General features: G+C 34.2%; 1 protein-coding gene across 1 annotated transcript in view; it reads right to left on the reverse strand.

The window, feature by feature from the left end:
• Positions 1–8,645: 8,645 nt before the first annotated feature.
• Positions 8,646–27,202, reverse strand: part of Cdk13 (cyclin dependent kinase 13) — a 110,775-nt gene continuing 92,218 nt past the window's right edge. Inside the window, exons 12-16 of the mRNA XM_023713366.1 lie at positions 20,830–20,946; positions 19,945–20,076; positions 14,125–14,330; positions 10,966–11,418; positions 8,646–10,056 (exon numbers count right to left, since the gene is read on the reverse strand). Of these exons, the coding sequence (XP_023569134.1) occupies positions 9,203–10,056; positions 10,966–11,418; positions 14,125–14,330; positions 19,945–20,076; positions 20,830–20,946 (1,762 nt within the window). The 3' untranslated portion in view covers positions 8,646–9,202. The remainder of the gene's footprint in view (positions 10,057–10,965; positions 11,419–14,124; positions 14,331–19,944; positions 20,077–20,829; positions 20,947–27,202) is intronic.

Consider the following 27,202-nt stretch of genomic DNA (forward strand, 5'->3'; position numbering starts at 1 on the left):
GAATCCATATTTAATACTTTTCCTACAAATACTGGAGATATTTTTGATACCTATATCCATACAAGTTACTTCTAACAGATTTACACAAGTAAAATTGATAGATCAAAATGCATTCTTCCTTCAGTTTTTAATGTTTTTGTCATCCAGACCTACCCAAAGGGTGTATTTCAACATTCGTCTCATTCTTTCTTGTTGATGACAAATAGGAATCATAATAAAAGATGAAATGAATCTAATTTCTCAGTCTTCAAAATTGTCTAGGAACCTGATCAAATCTCACACTAGTGCTAATAGTTTTGTAGATTCTTTGGGATAATTTACATAGACAATCTGTAAGACTTGAACTTTTTTTTTCCCCTTTCAAAACCCTTTCTTTTCTCTCTCCCTCTTAATACCATTCTTATGTAACAAAGACTTGCCACAAACTGGACATGGTAGCACATGGCTGAGGCAGAGAATCCTTTTGAGTTTGAGGCCAGCCTGGGCTACACAGCAAGTTCAAGGCCAACCTCAACTGCATAGCAAGGCCCTGTCTCAAAAAGACAAAAGAAAAAAAAAAAAAATTGCCACAAAAAATAGTGACCACCAAAGATAAAAACTGATATTCATAGCTACTTTTGATCTTAAAATGGATGCCTAAAGCTTTAACAAGTATTTATTTTGTGGTATTACATTTTGGAAGTGACTGAAACAATCATGAAGAAGTTACATGTCTTTTTTAAAAAAGTGATTATAAAATCAACTATACTACAGGGGCCGGGCAAGATAGCTCAGCAGACTAAGTGCCTGCTTTGGAAAGCACAGGGACCAGGGTTTGATCCCCGGTCCCACATGTGGCTACTGGCCCTGCCCAGAGGGTGCGCTGAGCCAGCTAACGAGTCTGGGTATGGTAGTGCACACCTATAATTCCAGCGCCACGGAGGGTGAAAACACAGAAGGATCACTATGAGTCCAACCTGCATAGTGAGACCCTGTACCAAATACATAAATGAAAACAACAAAATAATTATACTGCAAAATTAGCCATTAGCATTAAAGTGTGCAGACTTCAGTTTGTATTAGTGATAATCTATACAAACCTTTATTTCTCAAGTTACTTGCTTAAGAAATATATTTAGGCTAGGGGTAATGTACTTATTTTCTAGACCCTGGGTTCGCATCATGCACAAAAAAAATTTTAATGTCTTAAGTATTTACAAGTGATTGGAAAACAATGTATACATGTAATTCAAAGGAAGGTCCTAAAATGTACATTTAAAAGTTCTCTCCAGAAACAATTACAAAACTACCAAAATGTGGGTGTAGTTATGTACAACTGCAATCCCAGCACTCAGGAAGCTAATGCAGGATGATCACCATGAGTTTGAGGCCAGCCTGTGCTACATAGTGAGTCCAAGGCCAGCGAGAACTACATAGAGACCCTAACTCAAAAAACTGTAAGTAGCAAGTTGTTAAAAAGACAAAAAGGCAGAGCTGGAGAGATGGATCAATAAAATAAGCACTTCCCTGGTAAGCGCAAGGACCTGAGTTCAGTCCCCAGTTCCACAAAAAAAAAAAAAGATAAAAAGGCATGCAAAGAGCATAAACAGTAAACCAAGTAATTCTAGTATACTAAAATTGGAGCCAGAATTAAAGTATTCAAAAACCATATATAACAAAAGAGATTTTAAGTCCATATAACATTTAGTGCTGAATAATATAGTCCAAATATATTAGGCAAATACGATTAGTGATGTAAGAAAAAATGCCTAACAGTATATGAATATTTTATTTTACATTTCTCATGCCTTGAGATAATAATAAAGATGCAGGAAGTGAAGATATAGGAAATCTGACTAGTATTTAACTAGAATTGTTTCAATGGTTACATAACAAATTATACTGTAGAACACTGGCACAGGAAATACTTTTAAAAAAATGTGTTTACTTAGCAGGTAAAAGTGAAGTTGTTAATAAATTCTCCAAAGAAGACTACACAAGCTAATGTAGTAGAACTAAAAAAATGTTAGCAAAAGATTAAAAAGATGTCCAACCCCCTAGACACTGAAACATACTATCTTCTGTATCATATGTACAAATTTGCGGCCATTGAATATTTAGAAAATAAATGAAAATACAAATATCCTTTAACCTATAGGATCAAGCCAAAGAAATAATCAGATTCATACCATTAAAATGCTTCTTTTCAGAATTAGAACAGAATTAAATGGAACCAATTACTCAATTGAAAAATAATGGAAATAGGAATGACTCAAAATCAAAATAGCGACATAAATTAGAAAATGAACTACATTATTCTCTGGTATTGAAAAGAATGGAGGTAGATGTAGATAGGCTGCTTGAGAAAAAGAACCACCAGATTAAACTAGTCATGTTGAGCCAAGATGATGTGAAGGCCAACCTGGGCAATACAATTCAAACTCCCAAATAAAAACCAGGAAAAAGACATAAAAAGCGAATAGATGATTTATGTATTTAAAACACAGATTATTATGTACACCCATATGCTAAAAATATTTTAAATATAAGGCAGAATTTGCAGAAAAATGAAAATCAGTAAGATTTACTTAAATACATACACAGATGAGGCCACATAAGGAAATAAAAAAGTTGTGAACAAATTATCTTTGAGAAAAGAGCCTTCAGTATCTGGCTACAAATGCAATAGCTTCAACTTAAAAAAAAAAAAAAAAAAATTCTTGGGGCCATCAACTGTTCTAAATACAAGACTTTTCTAGGTTATTCTGCCAATCTGCAAATGTGTAAATGAAAACTGTATTCTCAAGAATACACAGAGATAACAAAATCATAAATACATGGCTAGTTACTGGACTACAGCAACATTTTAATGCTTTAATAATTCTATCAGATATAATTAGTATCTATCATCAACAGATTAAAGGTCCACATAAAAATATTGGCTATATTAACATTTTTTTTAAAAAGTCAAATCTGACCCTATTAAGTAGGCTTCTTTAAACACAGGAATATTCTATTTCCAGTACACAGTTTAAGTTATGTATACAAATGAAATGCTAAAAATTAAGACATAAAAATCAGAATGTTTGTTATGCACAATTAATTGAAAACTATTTAGAAATAATGGATTAGAGTGGCCGGTTTCTAAAAAATACTAGCTTTCGTATTTATACAGTAACAAACTATTATGTATGAAGAGTCCATATCCAAAATTAAAAAAAATGATTTTGTCAACCTTTTAAAAACTAATGCATCAAAAATATATTGAAAATTTTGCAAATTATAATGGGAACCATACAAAGATCCTACTGTGCTCTCAATGGAAAGATCTGCTAAGTAAACAAACTTTTAATATACTTTCAATTAAAACCCTAACAAGCTACTCAGATAAAGTGAACTGAATGATTTTTAAATTCACATAAAGAAATACACCCACAGGAATAGAAAACAGAAAAGACAAATTAAGTTTTGTTCTATAAATTATATGTATGTTCTACTATTCTAGAAATTAGAGTACGGTGATTCAAAGAAACACAATGGTAAGAGTATAGTAATCAAGATACAAATATAGTACTTTTAAGAATCAACAAATCAGGGTAAAATACAGCAGAAAACCCATGAAAACACCCAAATAAGATGCAGATGTAATTTAAACATACCAACAAATGCTGTTGGCATAATTAGTACAGCCATAAAGAAAAATGTACAATTCAATTCATACTTCACATCTAACAAACTAACAACCAAAGAATGATTTAGAAATAATCTAGAACACCAGGAAATGAAACAAAAATATACATGGTCTGAGAGTAGAGACAGCTTTTCTAAAGACACCACAAGGCAAAGTTTAACAGCTGACTACATAAAAATTTTAAATTACCCTGTAACAAAACCACCACAAATCAACCTCTAAGGGATATAGTTCACAGAGACCTCTTCAAAGCAACTGAGATAAAACCTAGTAATTAAGCATATGAATAGTTAATAAACCAAGAAAAAAAAAAAGACCTGGCTATCAAATGAAATACATACATATCACTATTAAATACAAATTAAGACAAGATGATTTACTGCCTGTTACAGAAAAAGATGTAAGAATTTTGAATACTAAAACAGCTAAATGAAAAAAGAACTGGAATATAAAGGTACAGCGACTGGGATTTAGTAATATTCTAAAAGTGTACTCCTTATACCAGCAATTCTGAGAAAGTTACATGTAATTTTCACATTATTTGTAATAGAAGTTAGAAATTTTGTATTTGTCAAAAGGAATTATTAAACTATAATCCTATAAATAATCTGCAATCATTAAAAGATAATTAACTGACATAGATGTTCACAATATATTAAATGAAAATGTTACATATCTGGGAGCTCTCATGATACCATCTGTAAGAGAAAAAACCCAGATATGCATACTCATATATCATAGGCAAAACACAAATTATTAATGGTTATCTCAGTCTGTTACATCTGATTATGTACATTTTATCTATAAGGAGGGGAAGATGAGGGTTCCAGGTTTTAAGCTTTGTCAAAAACCAGCAATGAATTACAAGTAGTCATCTTTACCAGAAAAGATTAACAGTCTGTTCTAAATACAGGCAAAAAGAAAACAAGGTTTTTTTAAAAAAGAAAAACCTGGAATTTTGATGGCAGTTTATTTACAGACTAGCAAACACAGCCTTTAAAAAAAAACAAATAGGTTATACATTAAAAGGTATAGGACTTTACTGAAAGTTCTTGCTACACTACAACAGCTTTACAAGTAACTGAGAAAAAAATTTAAAGGGGGATTCTCTTTACTACAGAGCTTCAAATGAACTCAATCAGAACTAGAATATTGTTTTTCAATAGTCAAAGATCCACAAAATGTCTACATATTTCAAATAACAAGCTGTTTCCATTATGATCAACTGTTTGCTTTCCCAATCTTCAACTAATTCCACTGGTAGCTTATTATTAATAGCTCTTTTTTTTAATACAAATAGGAATAAATGAAAATTGTCTGGAGAAGTCTTTAGTAAATAACAAACCATTACTCCCACTAGAAAGCCACTTTAAATTGTAAACTATAAAAAAGAATAAAAAGCAAACTATCTTTGTAAGCCTGATGGTACGTCTTGTTTAACTAGAATGCCAATTTCTATGAACTTTTGTTTTAACTAATCTTCTAGTATGTAACTAATCATAGTCTTAAAATTTTGGGAGGGGAGGTGTTAGGGATGGAACCTAAGGCCTTGAACTTGCTAGGACAGCTGTACTACAGAACCACACCTCCAGCCCAGAAAGTTCTTTTAAAAATACTATCCAAAGTTGGGCACAGTGATGATCTCAGCTAGTAGGCAGGTTAAGGCAGAGGCAGGAGGATCAGGCAAGTCAGGGTGATGCTGTCCCAAAATAAAAATTATAGAACTGGAAATGTAGCTAAGTGGCAGAGCACCAAGAGGCTTCAATACCAGGATGGAAAGAAGGAAGAGGAGTGAAGGAGGGAAGAAAGTATTATTTAAAGCCAGCACAGAAAATCTTGAGATCTTGTCTCAAGATTTTAAAAATGTAAAAGGCTGCTATATCTCAAAAATAGCTATAATGAGTAGACCCTACACACTTCTAAATAACTTCTAAATTTTGTTTTTCTGAATTAAAAACTTAAATGAGCTTTTCAAAAGCTACTAGTGTTGAACTATTAGTCCAGTATTTTAAATTTAATAATGTAATTTTACGATAACACCAGTCAGATTATTAATGCATTTTTTTCATTAAGAAGCTAGATAATGCCTCAGGAACAAGCAATGGTAATCCACTTGTCCAAAATAAAAAAGTCCTGTGATCCCTCCAAGCCTCATCTCTCTTAGTTCACAGTGAAGAAACCATATTATACTTGTCATTTGTAGATTTTTAAAACACCAAAATCGTTATCCAAGGGAAATCAGTAGACATGTACACAAAATTTGTATTTCAGTTTTATTTAAGCCTAGGGCTAAAACAAATCAAAATTGGATTGAGCTTACAGCAAATACACCAAAATCTTAACTCACAAGTACCAGTTGTATCAGTTTGGAAGCATTTAATCCACTTTTTTCCTTTTCTTGAGTAATGTTATCAACTTATCACAAGTTGGCCAAATTCAACTTAAAATTTTTCATCACTGAACTTTATAGTTTTTTTTCTTCCCAGACCTTATTTCCCTCAAGTTTCAATTTAAAATTTTACAAACAAATTTCCATTCTTATATACACTTAAGTATAACTTACATATATCTGGGAGTAGCAGATACCATAACTAGCTTCTCCAGACATTTTTAAAACTGCTCTCAGCCTACTAGAACAATCCTTTTACACCATTCCTGTTTATTGATGTATTCCAAGGACAACAACAGTACCTGGCACATGGTAGGCACTGAATATGTAGTTGTTGACAGCAATGAAATGCTGAATTACAGCTAAAGTAATTCACATTCCACAAATTATTTTAAGGTAACCCCTCTAGAACGAGTAGCTTAAAATTTCAAATCCCCAACAGATAATGAATTAAAGATTTGGGAACCACACTCAGTTGCATGCATGAGAACTTGCTCTGTCAGGAAATACAAAACGTAATTTCACAGGGGGAGAAGAAAAGTATTTTCCCCGTTACACAGGTCACTCTTTTCTGTTTTTACCTTACTTGCAATCTGACTTACCTGCTTCTTCCCCAAAAAAACTTAAGTATTTTATGTTTAGATTCTGTTAAAAAAAAAAAAAAAAAGTGACTACTACAGTTATTAGAAGCGAAAGAATGATATCCCACTTTTTATTAATCCAAATTCATGGAATTGAAGTTAAATATTATGGAAGACTGCATGAAAATTTTTTACTACCTTAATTTCATCAATTAAGACACATTCTTTCATTTAGTATCTTTGAATCTAGGATCATTTTACAATTGATGAACTCTTTAGTATTGCATTATGGTTCAACAGGCAATTTTTTTTCTTCTAAGTGGTACACAACATATTAGTATGGCTCACAAGCAATGCTGTCCTTAGGATAGGAAGTATAGTTCAAATTTGTCATTTCAAAGCCAACAATTTCCCTGTCTTCCCCACTCTCCCAACATAAATACATAAGTGCTTAATTAGAAAAACTATCCAAACACAATTCACTTTTATATAAAATATTTAATTTTTAAAACACAGGCTATTCATGTCACATAAATATCTTTAGATTTAGGTTAGCTGCTTATAGTCAGCAGAATTATCAAGTGTGACTATTAAGAATAACTTAGATACTGTCACTTGTAAGAAAGTCTAAAGTTCTAAGACTCACCATATTAAATTTTCAGACTTGAATACTGTAGCTATTTTGCTAAATTTAAAATATTTCTTCACTTCTTGTATTTTATTATATGTTGTTAGTATTCAAATAAAAACAAAATAATTTTTCTTTCATTCATTTCTTTCTCCCCAAAATAAAACATTACATCAAAAAGTAAAATGGCCAACTAACATCAACTCATTTTATACTAGTAAAATGGTAACTTATGCATGTTATTATATCCTGTTTTGAAGTGCAGGTTCACAAATCAGAGAAAAGAAAGCATGGGGCTAACTGGCTTTCAGACCTGGAGCAATTTCCATTCTATAACAGTTGTTCCAGTTTAAGACTCCAATAATAATTTAAAAAAAAAAAAGTTATCAGAACAGTTAAAACTAAATGGTTAATTGGTAAAACTTTAAATTTCCAGAGCCTATGTTTCCATTTAGTGATGAAGGTTAATTACCTTTGGTTCTTTCCAGAATATGTTGTATGGGTGTATACAACACATGCATAAAAACTTGACAACACAAAATGAGGGTTATTCCAATTTCTTTTTTTTACTTTTAGCGAAAGAAAAAATACGTTAAGATGCAATAATGCTGCTCTAAGTATGGCAGAAGCCATAATAAACTTCATAAGGATGAGGGGAAGGGGAAAAGTTTTCTCCATTTTCTTTTTGCTTCCTTCAATAAATTCAACCTAGGCAATGTTTCTAGTTAACAGGTTCACCTTTTCTTGAAATGGCAAATGAAAAACTTAAAATACTGTGTTTGCCACCCCTCCTCCCATGAAGTTTAACAAATTGATGTAAAATCTATTAATCTTTGCTTCTCAATTCCTGCCCTCTAAATGGAAACTGAGATGAGGCAGCCTGAAAGAAAAATTACTCTAAAATTCTTAAGTAGCTTCCTACTGTCAACTATTACATTACAAAACTTTTCTGAACTTTTCAGAAGTGACAGAAGGTACTCATTACTGTTCTACTCCCTTTCTTTGCTTTCACTCCCCTAAGAGGAGATGGTGGTAGTGACAGTTAACACAGCCCAGAGACAGGCAAAACAGGAAAAAATCTAACAGGCAGAGGGAATGGACCTATCAGGAACTGAACAGGCAGCCCCTAAAAACTTGAGAGCCTCCTTCCTCTTATACAACGCATTGATTCCCTTTAAAAGACAAATGGGTGTAAACTGCTTTTTCAGACCTTAAGCTTACCCGTTAAGGCACTTACTTAGCCCTTCCCACCCCACCCTTATTTTTCATATATAAAACCCACTATTTCATCTGAATGCATTTTGCTAGGCTATGGTAATCTGTAAAACAAAACAAAAATAACGTTGACCATTTTTTTTTATATATAAAACTGTTGCATCAAGAGAAAGGTTGTGTTTATTTTCTGAAATGAGCACAAAGTACACCTTTCACAATAACACTGAAAGCAGGTGCAAGGACTGACAGTGACCTTTGACTAAAAGATAGCTTTGTAAAAAGAAAAATACCAGATAAATCAGTGCCCTTTCTGATTGTTGTAAAACTGGAGGGGGTCAGGGAGGGGTTGTTTGTTACAGAAAAGTTGGTCCAAACTTACAAAAAAAGCACAAATGTGCATAGTTCAGAAGATCTGCAAGAGGGCCATAAAAAGCGTATGTCCCCTAAGGTTAGCATCCACTTAAAACTGCAAGAATACAAAATAAAATTGTTAACTAGAATTTGTGAAGATGTACAATCAATAGATCTAATTTTAAGAACAGCATGAATTTAAGCAAAGTTTTTTTCTTTTTTTAAACTATTGTATGCAAGACCCTTTTCCACATAAAAATAAAGCTGTTGTTGAATTAATATTATTCAAGTCTCTTGGATTGCTGCCTTAAATTGCAGCTAGAAAGTCTTTCCAGATAAAAATGATGTGCCTGAGGAAAAACAGATACTCAATATGGTAACCCTCTGCCTCGACCTCTGCCAGCTGATGTGCTGATATGTCCCCTGTATCCTTGTGAATATCCAGGGCCTTGAGCAGGGGAAGTCCAGGTCTGCCCATGCATGAGGCCTGGGCCGCCAGGATTTTCCTGTAAATTACCACCATAGTTATAGTTGTGCATCTTTGCCGGCAAAGGATGAGTACTCTCTGGCCCCGCAGAAGGGTCATTACTATTTGCCAGGACTGCAATAGGTCCATGACTGTATTCAAATCTGTGGTCCTTGTCTCCACTGAACAACATGGGACCAGTATTGAGGTAAATGTCTCCATATCCAGCTACGGAACTGGGAAATGACTCAGAGAAGGCAGAAGGCTGAGGTGGACCACCAGAATGAGATGAAGCAGTACTGTAGTTATCCAAAGGCTGAATATCTGAGTTTCCAATGAAGCTACGTCGTTCCAACGGTGCAGCAGAGCTACCTCCTAGACCATCATTGCTAACATAAGGAGCAGATGAGAAAGATGATGATGATCCAAAGCTGTCCTTGTAGTCTGAAGTGGGCACGTAAGTGTCTCCTGCTGGATAATCTATACCGCCTTCTCGTTTGGGTTCATCCTGGGGCTGATGCTGAGCAAGCAACTGTAACAAGGCTGCTTTCACTCCAGCATGAGGGTCAGTTAATGAAGAACTAGTAGTGGGTACATGCTGGTTTTCTGTCCGATAATCCAAGTCTTCCTCGGTGACTGGTGGTGGCTCAGGAGGCTCAGGAGGTCGTTGATCAGGAGGCAAAATCCGAGGTCGCTCTGGTTCTGGTGTTAACTCCAGTCTCCTCCTATCTTGGTGCTGGATGAGGTCATCTTGCCCTGAGAGAAAAATAGCAACAAGTCAAAGCTACCATGGAAAACTAAATATTCCAAAGCCAACATTTCCTATGCAATGGTCCTAAAGATGATCTGACATTTCATTTCTGCAAAAAACATTAAATGAAAAGGGATAAAGGTGGCAAGTGCTGTTACCTGCTATGTGAAATATTTTATTGTATTTAGCTTTTCAAAGTTAATTCATATATCCCCATTTATTTACTGCTTGAGGTATAAAGGTTACCATATATATTACATTTATAACTTAGTCAAGAATCACTTGGTTTTTTTGTCCTTGCTTTTGGTTTTGTATTTTAGGGAAGGGTCTACAGGGTATTCAGGGTCTCACTACTAGATCCGACTCATAGCGTCTGCCTGTTTACAGCCTCCCAAGAGCTGGGATTACAGGTGCGCGCCACCATGCCCAGTCTCAATACCATCGCAGCGTATCCTGGGGCGGGGCTGGCATGGCAGACCGGAGGATCAAACCCCGGGCCCTGCGCCTGCTTGCAGGCACTTTAATCCGCTGAGCTATTTGGCCAGCCTTGTGCAATTTTTTTTTTTTTTTTTTTTTTTTTGCCGGGGGGAAGGGAGTGCTGGCTCAGTCTGCCTTAAGGGTGGGCCTGGGGATGGAACCACAGTCCCCTGCACTTGACTGGGTTTGCCAAAGAAGGCTCTTAAAGAATTGAGCTAACCCAAAAGCCCCTCACTTTGTATATGTATAGCATTCACAATGAATTATATCACACATGAATAAGCTGTTAAAAAAAAATCCACTCCTGGGAATAAACAGACTAGGAAACTAACCTCCCTACCAGTGACCTATTTTCTGGAAATAGCCTGACAATACCATTGAATAGAAAATTAAGAATAGGAATCTACTCCAAAGGATCCCAGTACCCTCATACTCACCCGATACTGGCGTGCTAGGTTCTGGAGGTGGCCTGAGTTGTAATGACGCATCATGTCCCGAACCATTTTCCCTGTCTTCTGGTAGCACATCTTTCTGCTTTGACTGCTGAGCCTTTATTAACTGAGTCAACAAAACTGCAAATGCACTCTGCACAGCCGCCTGGGCAGCATCAGTCTCCACTTTAGGTTGGACAGTCTGAGAAGAAGGCTGAATTCCTCCCAATGGTTTCGAAGACTCCTGTTGTGGTGTTGATGGATCTGTCTGTTTTTCACCTGTTGCCAAAATTCCAGCAGGAAGGTTTATTTTATTTAGTTGCTGTTGAGTCTCAGAGTTTACCTTAATGTTCAACACTTGGACAAAATCAGCCATATTAATACTTGTTTTAGACTGTAGTAGGTTTAGTAGAATTGCCAATTCATTGTGGTTTAACTGTTGTCCAGGGCCTGTTATTACTAAAGACAAAATTCATATTAATTAGAACTGCCACAATTCACAGGTCTTCCCACCCTCCAAAATGGCCACCAAGTTACCATATTAAATGTACATTTGAGACTGTTTCAGAAACACTGCAGTGGCTACTTTGTCTAGTTCACTGTCATGACACTTTAAGATGAAACTATAATATAAACAAAGGTGAAAAAGAACTGCAGTCTTTTTTAAACAGGTAGGGGTAAATATTTCAAAAAGAAACTCAAAATAATTACCAGAACCCACACACTATGGATTTACCAGGAAACAGCATCTTATGAAATGCAAATGAATGATGATGATGGTAGCTAACAGATTGTCATGTTACTAAGAATTTTATATCCTTTATTCTTTACAACCAACTTACAAGGAAGGCTTTATTTTTTAGCCTTGTTTTACTCAAAAAGAAACTAAACAAACAACTTGCCCAGGGTCTCCCATTCCCTAAGTGGCAGAGATGAGATCTGATTTCTAATTCCAGAATCTGAGCTCTTCTCTACATTTTATTCTCTAAACTAAAGGGAAAGCTACCCTTTGCAATAAACTGAAAGCAGAAATGTTTTCAGACTCTAATCAGTATTTGTGTTTCAGGATACATGCTACTGAAGCAGGCACAGTACCTGTGTTTTTGAATTCTTTATAAAGTTACTATGGCTAAATTAGGAAGGCCTACAGAAATTCATTTTCATATGACAGGATTAACTGGCCAGTAAAACAGACTCAGTTGTTTTTCCAACTCTCACTTTAGCCTGGGATGGTTAATACAGGTTTTTACGCAACTTTAACTGAATCACATATACCAGCAACACTCAGTACTATTATATACAGTAAGTGATAAGGTGACAAGTCATGACAAGCAATCCCCACAACAAACATGAGAGACTGATAAGAGAACACTAAACTGAAAGAATATTAATGCTATTCATATTGCTATATTTTTAACTTATATATCTGAGATATTTTTATTACTTAATATTAGTTTTAGGTTATTTCAAAACAAATTTTTCCAAGTTTTTATTACTTCCTTTTTATTACTTAATATTAGTTTTAGGTTATTTCAAAACAAATTTTTCCAAGTTCTTCTTAATGATGTACAATAAGATCAAACATCATCTCCTAGCATGTTTGTTTACTATATACCAAGAAGAACTTTTCCTCATTTTCCTTTTTATTTCTCTACTAGCACAAGTGTCTTCATATGACCCCAGGAAAATATTTTTTAATAAAATCTCTATTCTACAGAGGAGCATTTTATTTAAAGACAATGATGATGGAGATTCTAACTTTTAATAGAGTCTTAAACAAGGAAACAAAAAAGGATGAAGTAAAGGGGAGAAAAAAGAAAAAAGGAAAAGAAAGGGCAAGTAATTTTTTTTTGCAAGTAATCTTTTATCAGATAAAATAAGAGTAAAATAATATCACTAAAACAGAGTAAAATACCTAATAACCTTGTATTAGGTTCACTCCTGTATCTCTTAATAGTCTTGTTAAATATGACAGTTATTACCTGGGACAACTGACCATACTATACAAATATTCTGTCACTGCCATTTCAAAATCTCTAGAGGTAGACAGTGTGTAAAACATAAATACAAATTCAGAATACTTAATTATCATTTGCCTTTGTCCAACTTTTACATATTTGTAAGATAAAAAGCATACTCAACGTAATAACCTATTAGCCCTCAGCAAGAGTACTTTTGAACAATTAACCATTGCTTTCATTTGTTTAAACATCTGAGGTGCCTTACATCTGTAGTGAGGAAAGGTCAGCGACAAGTTTGTAGCATTCATAGTAATCTTTCTCAGCTAATCTATTCTATATTTATATTCAATGTTATCCAGAGGTCTGTTGTAATCATCTGACTGATCTACATTCATTTATCTCCTAATATGTGCCAGTGCACCTTCACTCTCACACTCCCATATGCACACATTCACACACTTACATTCTATAACTATCTCCGTCTTCACAAAATTCTAAAATTTTGTGAAGCTGAAGATGTTTCTGGATACCTTAGGCAAAATGAGGAAGTGGATTTTATTTTGTACAACTCATTAACTAAATGATATGATTTTAACATTTCTGAAAACACTGAAGAGGCTAATTTCTCATAAAGAAAATCACTCTTATTTGCATCAGAAAAGAAGCTACCAAAATAACTGAACATAAAAAAAACTTTATCATATTTTATGTCTGGCACAAATACCAGATTCAAATCTTTGAAATTCTAATACAATCAGAGAAATATCGTTAAGAGCAACCTGAGGACATTATAAATTGCATGAAAGAGCTTCCATGATGCTTTCTGGCTGTCTTGCCTATCTTCTTATTCCTTAAGTTTCCACAGACACACAGAGTGCTGAGCCTTCCCAAGATAGTATTAGTAAATGATGTAGTGACTCCTGCACTATGGGAAAAAAGGAAAAAGAAAATCTGACCAGTCACCAATTAAAGGTAATTTGATGCTTCTTTCAAAATTATCTTACCTGGAGACTGTTTAAAATTGGGATGCCATTAGCAATGTATCTTCTATAAATAATAAATAATAAGATAATAAAGAAATACCAATTCCATGAATAAACCCTAACTTTCATCTTTTAGCCACAAGAGGCTGTAGCAGAACAATATAATCAACATCAGCCACAAGACAACATGAAGAAAATCAACCCACAGAAGCATTACTGACCAGGTGCTACATTCGAGTTGCCCTGAGATTTCAGCTGTGTAGCTGGCAGCACACCTTGTGGTGTATTGGTTCTGCTGTCATCCAAACCCAAAGATAATTCCTTTCTGGGAGCCTTAATTGTGGAAACATCATCAGTCATGCCCATCTGTTTTTGTCTTCTTCGCTTTTTACTCCATAACTCATGACAATCTTGCCATAAAGGAAGGCTGAAAGAATTTGTAAGTACAGAGTTGTGAATGGCATTTAACAAAAATATGCTAACAATACACACAATGTAGCACCAGAGCCATCACTGTCCCAGAAGTCATTGTTGAAGACTTCATACACAGACTCTATAAAACCCCTTCAGTAAAAATCACCCTTGAAGGCCCACCTGCTTCAGTTTTATCTTTGCATATGAACTATTTCTTCTTTGGCTTCTGAATAACTGATAAATAATCGTTTATCAATATTATGAATGAAAAACATATTCATTAAAGCAGACTAGCATTATCCTTGGTGCAACCTTTTAAAGGCAAGTCTTATTAACCATACATTGAACAGAAAGGAGGCAGAAACTAGATACGCAAACAATAAAAAAGTAAAAGCTAGAACATAACAATTCATGAAAAACTTTACTAGAAAACTTTTTTTTAGGTAACCTCTTACTTGCTTCTATAGCTGAATGCTCTGGCATTAAACTGAAGCTACAGGTGAGTTTCAAAAATAGGTACTCCAGGCACAGAAAGGCTCATCAATTACCAACAAAGTTCTCAATACCAGTTAACTGTGAAAGTCACCCACAATTCTGAAACAATTGTACCTTAATGTAATTTCATTAAAGTACTAACACTACAGAATGACTTTTGCTTAAAGAAAGAATATTTGACTTTTAAATATTTTCTTCATATTCTAATTTGGAAAAAAAAAATGTGGATTTTTGTGTACGTATTTCCAAGAACACTGAGGCTTGGAAAGGTTAATAAACTTGCCCAGAATACCTATAAGTTCCTTTAAGCAAGCCCACCTGATGATATACCCAAAGTCCTCAACCTGGATGTTTACCTTGATAGGTATACATACTTGAGACATTCCAAAGGGTACACCTATAATTGGCTGAAGGGAATTTCCATAGCCACATGATTTCTAAGACTGACCTTTAAGAATGGCTTGCATATTCACGCAGGTTTTTTCACAATTATTGTTGCTTCGTGTTATAAAGGCATATGTAATATTATGATTGAATCTTAGCAATATAGTATTAGTTTTAAAATGCTATTTCCAAAAGATTACAATGACACCTTTTTACAAAATTAAAAACTAAAATTTTAAAATATAAATTTTTATGAAAGTACATACAGATGGCAACAAGTAGATACCAAAACTTAGAAACAAAAGGGATGATGGTTACCTTAAGTGGAGGAAGGATAAGGTGATGGGTGGGTGAAAGAGTTATATGATTAAAATAGGGTATTTTCAAGGTTCTAGCTTTTGGTTGGTAGGTTCATGGCTGCTTATTACCATTATTTAAAGTAACTATCAAAGTAATTAAAATAATAAAAGAGAGCCATGCATGGACCAATGATGAGTGACACAAGGATTATGATTAAACCAATCTATGCACCTGAGGTCTGAAAACAAAACAAAAGCATACCTCTTAGCCATCTTACTATGGTGCATTGCCTCAGCGTGTATAAACCTCCTGGAGTGACAAACAAAGGGACAATTTGAAATATTGATATTGGGAAGCTTTAAGGCATCATAAACCCTCCAAAGACATTCCTTTCTTTGAACGTGCGTGTGCTTTGTATGACGTGGGGGTTAGGTTCTATTGGCATACTCTGAAATCAGATACACTGCAGTACTACAGAGTAGGTTAAAGGAAGCGATTTCACTTCTTTCATCCTGATGGCCAAGAAATGCAGTGATCTTGTGGGAAAGCATTAGGAGAGGAGAGCTAACATCCATAAAAAGGGCTTTTGTTGCCTCCCACAACAGCAAGTTGAGAGATACTTTATGGATTACCTCAATACTCATCTCTAAAAGATAAAACACTACCCTACAGATAATTAACATAGGTTAGTAGTGCTGATTCACGTAAGACCAGGAATGTATCCAAATGACCAAAATTGATGTTGCCTTCAAGGTTCAAACACCTGCTCTGCCACTTTCTTGCTGTGTTTTGTTAGGCAAGTAAACTGACCACTGTGCTTCAGTTTCTTATCTTTTAAACAGCAAGCTGGGAGAAGTGCACATCTGTGATCTCAGCACACAGGAAGCTGAGGCAAGGGGACTGGCAAGCTGAGGCTAGTCTGGCCTCACCAGTCAGTTCAAGGAACTGCCCTCACTGCAAAGAGATGGCCTCACACAAACAAAATAATAAAATAAAACAAATCAACAATGCTATCTATTTCACAAAGGTAGAGGTAAAGTATGTTAACATGTAAGCACCTGGACGATGCTTCTCACATAGTCGGCACTATATTCACATCTAATATCACTGTCACCTGTTTCCCATCAAGTACATAATGAAATATTTATTTCAATGACAAATGATCATGTTTCTCTTTATCCACTGTTTAAGGCTTCTTATACTGCTGTTAACATAAAAATAAAACTGCATACTACTTCCCATTCTAATTCACATTTTAACTATGCATTAATTTTTCCTTAAATACATCAGAAAATCTGAAAGACATTCAATATATTTAATGAAGCTAATTCTGATACTTAATATTCCATTGTCATTTGGTTTCTTTAAAAAACTGATTAAAAGAATGTGATACTTGAGTTCAATCCCCAGTTCTGCCAAAATAAATAAATAAATAAATAAATAAATAAATAAATAAATGTGATACATATATTTCCCAAAGGAAAATCCTGTCTTCATGGGCCTTACCTCAAAAGTGACTTACAATTTTAGCTATTTTTATATCCTACTACAAAATAATGAGATATTTTCTATACGTATATAGCTTTTAATTTAAATATGTTGTTTGGTTAGTTTCTATTTGTTTGGCTATTTTTTATGGCTTTGATTTAGTAAAGAGGTGTTGGGAATTGAACTCACGGCTTTTCATATTCTAGGCAAGGTTTACACCATGGAGCAATACCTCAACTCTTATTTAAACCTCACCTCATCTTGACCTAACTGCCTTATTTATCTAACATGATGAAATCTATTAAATATTACTGGTTTACCAAAGGTTCTTCAAATGTGCATTTTTGTTTTTAATGAAAAAATGCAGTCAGGTGTGCTTTGATAAAAAGTCTTATTTGTGTGACTTATTTACAATAATTGCAGGGTTTATAAGACAAAACTACAAGTATTAAAAGAACTTTTAATAAGCACTGGTAAAGCCAATGAAAAAAATGAATGATTAATGACTAGATTCTTTTGGAAATCAGATAGTTTTTAATTCTTTAATGTCAAAAAAATTGAAAAGTTTTAAATAGACATATGAAAAGTTGTCAAAAATCATCTCTGATATAAAAAGCAAAGAAACTTCTGGTACAGGATGTGGAAAGAATTCAAAGTGATTAATAGTGACAAAACTTCCTGCCTCAAATGCTTATTTACAACATTTTTCACAAAATAAAAGAGCCAGGAAAATAGTTCAGTGGTAAAGCAGAAGCTGCATGTACCCTTGGGTTCAGTCCAGAGCACTGTAAAAATAATTGAAACAGACATATAAAATATGAAATATGTCTCATTCTAAAATAAGGAATATTAAAATAAATTGTAAACTACTTACTTTCATTTGACTGCATTCCCAACAAAATTTACCATTTTAATCTTTTTATTAACTGAAAATATGTATTACTCATGAAGTATGGTATTATTACAGACACAGGAAACATTTAAAAATTATATTTCCATTTATATAAATACCCTTGTTTTAAAGAAACACAATAGGGTAATTAAAATATATCACATTAGAATAAAACCTGACCAGAATAACAGACTTTCAAGATGAAAAAGATTTGAAATCCACTGAAAAGTAGACCTTCTGCAAACTATTTAAACCTCTGATTTAAAAAAATTTAATTATCAACTGAAATGGATGAGTTTTACCAGAATTCTTTCAAAGGGACCAACTAAACCAAATGATTTAAAATTAGCAGTACCAGGTCTGGGAAAACAGCTCAGTGGCACAGCACCTGCCTGGCAAGTACAAGGTCTTGAGTTCATTTCCCAGTACAAAAAAAAGCAACATAAAATTAACAATACCAATAATAGACCAATACATTACATTCCTCTTGATGTAATACATTAGGAACATACGTGACCATGAAGGCAGGATTCTTGACCTGGAAACAAAGTTAATCTAATTCTGATCACAAGATAGCAATCAAATCTACACTGTGGGATGTTCTACCAAACAACTCACTTGGATGCTTAAAAAAATGTCCATATAATACAAGCCCTCTGCAAGGAGCTGAAGGCTCAAGAAACATGACAATTCATTATAATAACCTCTGAATGAATTTTTATATTTCACAGTCTTTAAAGAGTACTGAACCACTAAGGAAAGTTGAATACACACACTACCAACTAACACAATGTAAAATTTCTTAGGCTTTACAACAGTCCAGTAGGTACGTGGAGTAAAGTTTTTATTTCTACAAATTCAGGATGGAATACTTATTTTAAAAAAAGGAACACTTCCACAAGACAATAGTCAACCACTTCAGGGAAAAAGCTGATATACAGTGATAGCACAAATATGTCCAAATCTTAGTAACATAAACCTAGGTATAAAGGAATTTTCATTATACTATTATTTATATTTTTTGGTAGAGTTAAACTTTTCCAAGTCTAAATTCAAAACAAAACAAAACAAAATTCTTCTAGGTACTACACGCAAATCTTCCAAAACTACTGGTACATACTGATAAACCAAAGGAGAAAAAAAAGAAATTACCAATTCAGTGAATGATTCAACATGTCAGATACTTTTTTTCTTTCAAGTTCAGTAAAACTTACTGAAACCTGACTACAACTGCATGGAAATGAGAAGCCCAATCTGTTACATAGAAGAGCCAGGATTTGAACTCTAAAACCCATGTTTATTCATTGAAACTTCATTAATATGCTCATGTAGAAACACTGGATTATAGGATTAGGCTTTTTAAAAATGGTATTAGGGATGCTAGAGAAACATTCTACCACGTCAGCCCAATAGGCTTGCTTTTAAGGATGTTCCTCATCGTGTTAAAAACTACTAATACCTACAAAGTATTTACCCTTCCCTCTCTCCTCAAATCACTCCTAGAGAAAATCAGTCCTAAGAAAGCAGGGGAACATGAACTCAGCTATTCTAATTCTCAAACTATGAACTCTAACCCCACCAAACAGTAATGCATTCCATGCATTCTAATATTCTTCAAATGTTAAGATTTGTATTCTTGGGCAAGTTTTTTAACCTGTTTGAGCCTGCCTCCTCCTCTGTAAAATGGTGGTAATAACAATACCTACCTCAGAGGATTATAAAGATTAATATAACACATGAATCATATTTAAAAGAGCACTCCAAATTTTGGCTAAAGAAATACTAGTGGTAGTATAAATACCAGTAAAAAAAACAGTAATTTTTTTAAGAGCTGAAATATATTCAGAAAATCTTGAACTAATCCAACATTTGCTGTAGAAAGGCTGCTTTAACTAAGCCATTGGTTAGCTCAACATTAAGGTAAAGCATCTGCATTCTAGATATTCAGATTACATTTAAATTTTGGTTTCTTTCAACCTAACCAGGATCATCTGATAACTATATTTATATTAATCAAGAATGTCCAGATTCTGCATATGTGGGATCTAATATAAAAGAAGTCACTTACTCTGGTGGAGGCATTTTTGAGGGTTCCACATCTCGCAGGAACTCACACTGAAGAGCCTGCTCAGCAGTGCAGCGCTTACTAGGATCCAAGGCGAGCATGTAATCAAATAAGTCTAGTGCAGCTGCAGGAATGCTAGCACAAGAGGATCATAAGAGTCATATACATTCTCTAGACACAAGCTCAGTGTTTCTTTAGGAACATTACTTTTAAGTTATTTCAAATTAAAAATGTTTATTTTAAATGCTAATATTTATATACTTATAATACTTTACTTCAATTATACCGAACTTGCCTCTGACAAATTATTTCACTATTTTTATACAATTTTGTAACTGTGGTAAGCAACAATGTACTACCCTATGGGCAATCTGCTGTCATATTTTAAAAACTAAACAAAATAATAATTTCTTTTATTTCTGTCTCAAAAATGAGACAAGTTTTTCTGGACAGTTCAGGTTGGCCTTGACTCACTATGTAGCCCAGGCTGGCCTGGAAATCCCAGTAATCCTCCTGCCTCAGTCTCCTACAATGATGGCATCACAGGTGCATATCACCACACCTGCCTGAACAAAGTAACAGTTTCTTAAAATAAAAAAGTAAGCCCAAGCAACTTGAAAGCTGTTTTGAGAGAATGTAAAATCATACTTTCAAAATTCTCTCATGTAAGTAATACATTAAACATTCAACCCAATCACTGATTCCATAGTGATGTCAAAAGGCAAATTACATGTAGCAAAAAGAAACACAAACTTAAGTAGCCTATAAGATTATGACAGATCTAGTTCAGGTAAAAGGAGGACAGAATGGTGTTTAGAATTCACAAGAGATAACTTCTTTTTGAAAAACATTCAATGCAATATGGATGTTTAAGCATCCCTTTCTTACAAAACAAATTCTTCTCTTAACTTTCGACGATACTGCTTCTTTGGTTTCATAGTGTTGAAATATGGTAGTTTTATTACATCAGGCCACACCGCCGGACACGGACTCCCACATATACGGCTAAACAACACAAAAAGAATCACATCATTATATGCTCAAGACAAACATAAACTAATTTTTAAATAAGCAGAAGTTGAAGCCTTGATACAATGTATAAAAAGTATAGTATTTTAGAATTCTGAATTTACTCATTTTAAAACAATCAATCTATTTTCAGTGATGCTTCTAACAACCCAAGCATCTGGTTCCTACAGAGGACCTTCATGCAGGAAGGTACCTAGCACAAAGACTACAACCTCATGCAAACTGAAGACTCAAAAGGTAAAATTATCTTAAATACTTAAGTTCTTTACTGCAAAGAGTATTACTGATCACAAGATATTTAGAAATTTTAACTCCTTTTTCTGCTTATCAAGAAAATCCTTATTAAATTGCTATGAATTAGTAAATTTTTGTATAACATGAAGAAATGTTTAAGCAAAAAAGTAGGGAGTGAATATTTTTAAAATAATGACTCAGTAAATAAAATATTGGCTAAATATGCTTCAGTACATCAGATTTTGATATATGAATACTGTAAAACTGCCAACTGATCTTCAGATAATGTAGATGCATCACTGAAGAAAATGAGAATTTTTTTTACATGCACAAGCGTAGTATAAATGTAATGATCAAGGATGCCCATGTGCTTCAGAATGCCGATTGAAAAGCGCACCCATGTCATGAGACAGCTTTTCATATTTTCAAATTTATGCCAATGAACTGTACTTTTCTGTTTAAAGATAGCACAGCATTTATGTAAACTTTTAAATATATCAAGAGCTTATTTGTATGTCATTTCTTAAAGCCATATTTTTCATGACCTCCTTTACAGAAGGCCAAACTCCTAGAGCACAGGCTAAGAAGCAGTCCCAAACTGCCTGCATGTTTCATCTTCCAACACATTTCTTTGAACAGATGGCACCTGCATGTTTCTGTTTTTCTTTTTGCTGTATGCTAGCAGCTAAAATGTTTTTCACTTCACTTCTCAAGGTTCAAATGAAGTCTTTCCGATAGTCTTCTCTATTCCCAAATGCTACTCAGAATGGCCATTCTTTACATACTACTCGTGACACTGTTTCCTAATGTGTATTTTAGTGATTTACCTGTTTTTTTCTTACAGCTCATAAACTATGTCTTATTTTTGTAGACTTCTCCATGAAATTACATAAATACAAATAATCCCAGGCAGACAATGTACGTTAATAGAAAGAATTTAAAACATAGATTAGTGAAAATGAAAGATACTTTCAACTGCAGGCATATAAGAAAATTTAATTTAGGTTATGGAAGGAGGGAGAAATTTTGGTTATAATCTCAAAGATGAGTAAGCTACAAACAGGTAGAAACAGTGTAAGAGAACTTCATTCCTGACAGAAGAAAACAGGCAAAAGCATAGAAGGAGCAAAGAAAAAGACATCTCTGACTTCTCAGAAATCACTGCAGATGGAACTTAGGGCTCAGGGAGGTGAGTTTAAGTGTGTATCTGGGACCACAGTCACTTTGCCTACTACAATAAGAATAGAGATAAAACTTTAGATCTGAGTTCCATCTGTGTAGTACTAGTCAAACTGCACTGCTGAAGTATCTGCTCTTTCATAATGTGGAGAATAATTTTATTTGATCTTCATTTGTAAAGTAGGGAATATGGCCAAGGATATAGCTCAGCGGAAAAGCACCTGCCTGGCCAGTGCAAGGTCCTGCATTCAATTCACAGTTAAAATATATTTTATATATATATATATATATATATATATATATATATATATATATATATTACCCTTAAAGAAGAGTTTCAATAATTATATATACTGGTAAGTTACTACTGAAGCCATCTAACTGGCAGCAACAGAGTAGAATGGAGGCATTCTATTAAGGTACAGAAAATTACTAGAAGCTGGGGAAGCAGAACACAGAGCAAGAGGTAACAACAGTATAGTAATAAAATCTGCTTGAGAACTACTTAGCCATTCTAGTCTCACTTACTAAAGGTGTCTTGGAATGTAACATATGCTAACACTTACACTAAACTCCTACATACCTCAGGTCTATTTGGGAAATACATTGTGCTGTACTGAACAACTGAGTTCTTTGTCAAGCACATGATGCCTTGGATCTTCTGAAAAGGAGCTAGGGCAAAATCATCTATATACCTTTCTCTTTAATTACGTTGCTCAGAATGATGTAACACATGGGTGGTAGTCAAAATTGTACTCCAAGAATTCTCATGGATTTCAACTGCTGCTCTGAATTTAAAAATTTAGAAATGGTTGCCACCCTTGCACTGCTTAGTATTTCTATCCTAAAAATAATTTCCTTTCGTCTTAGAAATGTCTCCCCATGAAAGTTTTTATAGCCTTTTGAGTACTGTGGTCCCACTATATTTTCTAAATAGTTACTTAGGAAATCTGACAAAACTTTTAGGTAGCTGAGACATTACAGTTCCAAAGTTTTAGCAGGTGCTTGAGCCTTTCCAGATTTAGTCATTTTACTAATTAGAATGGCTTTTCCCAAATGTATGTACATATACATGTGTATTATGTATATACACAGTCAGTCATGGTTTGTTACGTTATGTAGCAATTCTCAGTGTTAAAATGATGCAACACAATGGTGACTTTGGTGCTGATTTTTTTTATTTTTATTAATTTGTGTGTGTGTGTGTGTGTGTGTGTGTGTGTGTGTGGCCAGCTCAGCCCACCAGGGCTGGCTGGCATGTGGTGCTGGGGGATTGAACCGCGGTCCCTGTGCTTTGCTAAGCTTGTGCTAAGTAGGTGCTTTAGACCACTGAGCCATCTCACCAGCCCCATTGGTGCTGATTTTATTTGGTAGCACTTTTCGCTGCCCCCAGGAAGGCTGATTCTGGCTCAAGAAACACAAAAGATAACATAAAAATAGTAACAGGTACATAGAGACAGTCACACTAACCGCCTATAAAAGAAACACATTCCATTATTCCTATGAGCTTTAATTTTGTAGCTTTTAAGTTTTTAAAAGGCGCTTTGATTTTTTACTTATAAATTCTTATTTCATCATCTATGTTTTCTACACTGGATTATTAAAATTATAAGCTTAGTAAGAAAAGTCCTAATATGTATTCATCCTTATACCAAAATGAAGAATAGCACCTGGGCCTAATGGAAGTGGAATGTCAGCAGTAATGCTAAAAAGTAGGGCCCAAGATTCCTTAGTTCCTCCAGATTCACTCAGTAGTCAGGCATTCAAACTTATCACTAAGATATTATTTTTTAAAATCTGTTAACTTGCACAAATGGCACAAAAACAATGATCAACTTTGACATCTCAATGTGATTCACGCAATTCCAAAGGTGGAGGGGAGCCAGTTTCACTTGAGAATGTACTTGCTAAAACACTAAATAGTTATTAAATGCTAACATTTGGGTCTATGCACATCTTTAAAATGTGATAAAATGGGAAATAAAGTACTTCTGCTGCAAGGAGATACATATTATCTTAAAGAGAAATACTCATCAATATTCCAGCTACAAGCTGGAATAGTTGCATTTTAAATGCACCACTGTATCTGTAAGAACCAATTAATTTATTACTCATATGCAGCATTTGGAATTGTCTCAAATATGAAAATCAGGTTTCACTTAAAGGAAAACTAACAATATCTATTGCCAATTATAAAATTCCACTTTTTAAGAGAAAATTAGAATAGTGGGCAACTTATACCTACCACTTTGAGCTTGATACCTTCTCACTACATAAATACCTTTTCTAATGAAGTTAGTCATGATTACAAATATATGTTACATTGGGAAGACATGATCCATTCAGTGAGCTGGTATTTTCCAAATAGCCAGTAATGCATAATGTTACAAAAACATCACAGACAAAAGTTCCATTGAAAGCCCAAGACAAGTGAGCTTCAATCAATATAAAATATTCCTTTAGATAAAAATCAGACAGTACAGTGTAACTAACCAGTAAATTAAGACTGCCACTTAGATATGTAAAACTATGTAACAGTGTCACTCATTTCAGCAACTTTTTTATTTTGTGAAATGTTTTTGTATCATATTAAAATTCAAAAATTTTCAATTTTATCCTCTAATATAAACTGATAAATATAACATAAAAGCTCTTGAAATAACTTGAACACAAAGCTGTGAGTCCAAGATTGAAACACAGTATCTAAAGAATATTTTACATAATTAGTTTATGAAACCGTACATGATTCATTTTTATTTGGTTTTTGGGGGATTTTTGATATTGAGAATCAAATTCAGGGCCTCATGCTTGCCAGGCAGGTGCTGTGCCACTACATGATTCATTTGTAAAAATAATTTCATTCATGTGATCTGAGGTATTATGCATTTGGGGTAGTTGTGGTAATGAAGCAGAAGTTTTTTCCTTCTCATTTATTTTTAATTTCTTCTATAATTAAGACTTTTATAAGTAATGTAAATGGTATGATATAAAGGCTTTTTAGCTGGCTGCTACAAAGCTTAACGTATGATACTTAGATAATTTATGTCTATAGCCACAAAGAGAACGTTGGGTGCCTTTATGTAACCTATTCTGTCCCCACCTATAATTTCCATTCTCTTTTCTCTATCACTTTTTAACTCATGCTTTTATTCGCAAAGTGCACCCATACAAAATACTTTCTGGAAAAAAAGCAATTTTAAATAATCATTGTAGTATATAAAGCTCTTTAAAACAGATTCTGGGGGCCCAGGGAGATAGCTCAGTAGAATAAGCACTTGCCTGGCAAGCACAGGGTCCTGAGTTCAATCCCTGGTACCAGGGAAGGAAAAAAAAAAAAAAAAGATTTTGGGGCCCACCAGATACAGCTGGGATTCCATCCCCAGCTGGCCAGTGGGCCAGCCAGCCCACCCCTGGGGCACAGAGGGTGATTGAGACTGGGCGTGGTGGCGCACACCTGTAATCCTAGCTCTTGGGAGGCTGAACACAGGCAGATCACTAAGAGTCCAATCTATGCAGTGAGACCCTGTACTAAATACAAAAAAAAAAAAGATTCTGATTGGTACTCAAGATTGCTGGCCATTTTACATGTAGTGTGTCATATAAAACCTCTATATTGTTAAGGCTGAGCCTTTGGATAAAGGAAACAATCTAGTAATACCACAACTAAAGTGAAACTAAAGTGAAGTATAGTAAAATGTACCGTAAAACTTACATTTATTTTTTATGACTCTAATCATATTAGTCCTACTCTTAACTGTAAAGAAACAAAACTTAGATTACTGTAGAACTTAATCTAAGTCACAAGAACCAAAAGAGGCTGAGCTGCCACTTAACCCCCCACCTGTTAAGATTCCAAAGCCCACACACCTTGCAATATATTCTGTTATCTCATTACAATCAAAAGACACTTGTTTATCAGAAGTGGCTTTTATTTTCTTACTTTAAAAAAAATTGTAGTCAAAATTGAAACACATCCTTGCATTAAATATTTAATCTCTTATGAAAAACATGCAGAAATATTTAAACCAGAGAGTAAACTTTCCCTCCCTAGCCTTCTCACAAGTTCAGGCTAACAGTTCCAGTCTTTTTTGATGTCCTTCAGTTAAATGGGGGTCAGTTAAGCAGGCTTCTGTAAAAATGCTTTTCCTTGTATCTCAGAATCAACCATTCCCTTACCAACTATACAGTATGCTACTATTTCATTACATAGTTCACTAAATGATTTGATGTATTCATAAAATAAACCAGGGAACACTCAGATCTCAGGTATTTATTATTTTCCCATTCCTTCTCTTCATTCACATTTCTGCTTGTATAAGAGATCTTCCTTGATCCTTCCTTCATACTGTAACTCCTTCCTTCATTCCCCATCCCGTTTTACTTCTACCATTATACATTTTATTCATTTGTTTTCTATACTTCCACTCCCTGCTGAAAGAAGAAAACAAGACATTTCATCTTTTCCCTCAGTCCCCACTGTATCCCCAGACACTAGGACTCAAGTAGTTGTAGTTAATTTCAGTTTTAATGTGATGTGCAAAATTTTTTTCTTTAGCTATATTGTCTTTCCAAATAAACATAAAATAAACAGTACCGTTTCGAAACCTCCTGAAAATCTCATTAGAAATTTACTGATTAACACAGGATAACTATCAAATTTTTTAAAAATTCAGGATTCTAACCAAAAACAAGGTATATCTCTCTAGCAGTTTTTCAAATCACAATTTTCAGTGGGACATGACCGTTTACAATTATTACTGGGGTATATACATCATGGTGATTTCACTAAAGGCCTACCCTCAACTATTTTCTAACTGGC

The sequence above is a fragment of the Octodon degus genome, unplaced genomic scaffold (assembly GCF_000260255.1).
Source record: "Octodon degus isolate 3935 unplaced genomic scaffold, OctDeg1.0 scaffold00031, whole genome shotgun sequence".
NCBI lineage: Eukaryota > Metazoa > Chordata > Mammalia > Rodentia > Octodontidae > Octodon > Octodon degus.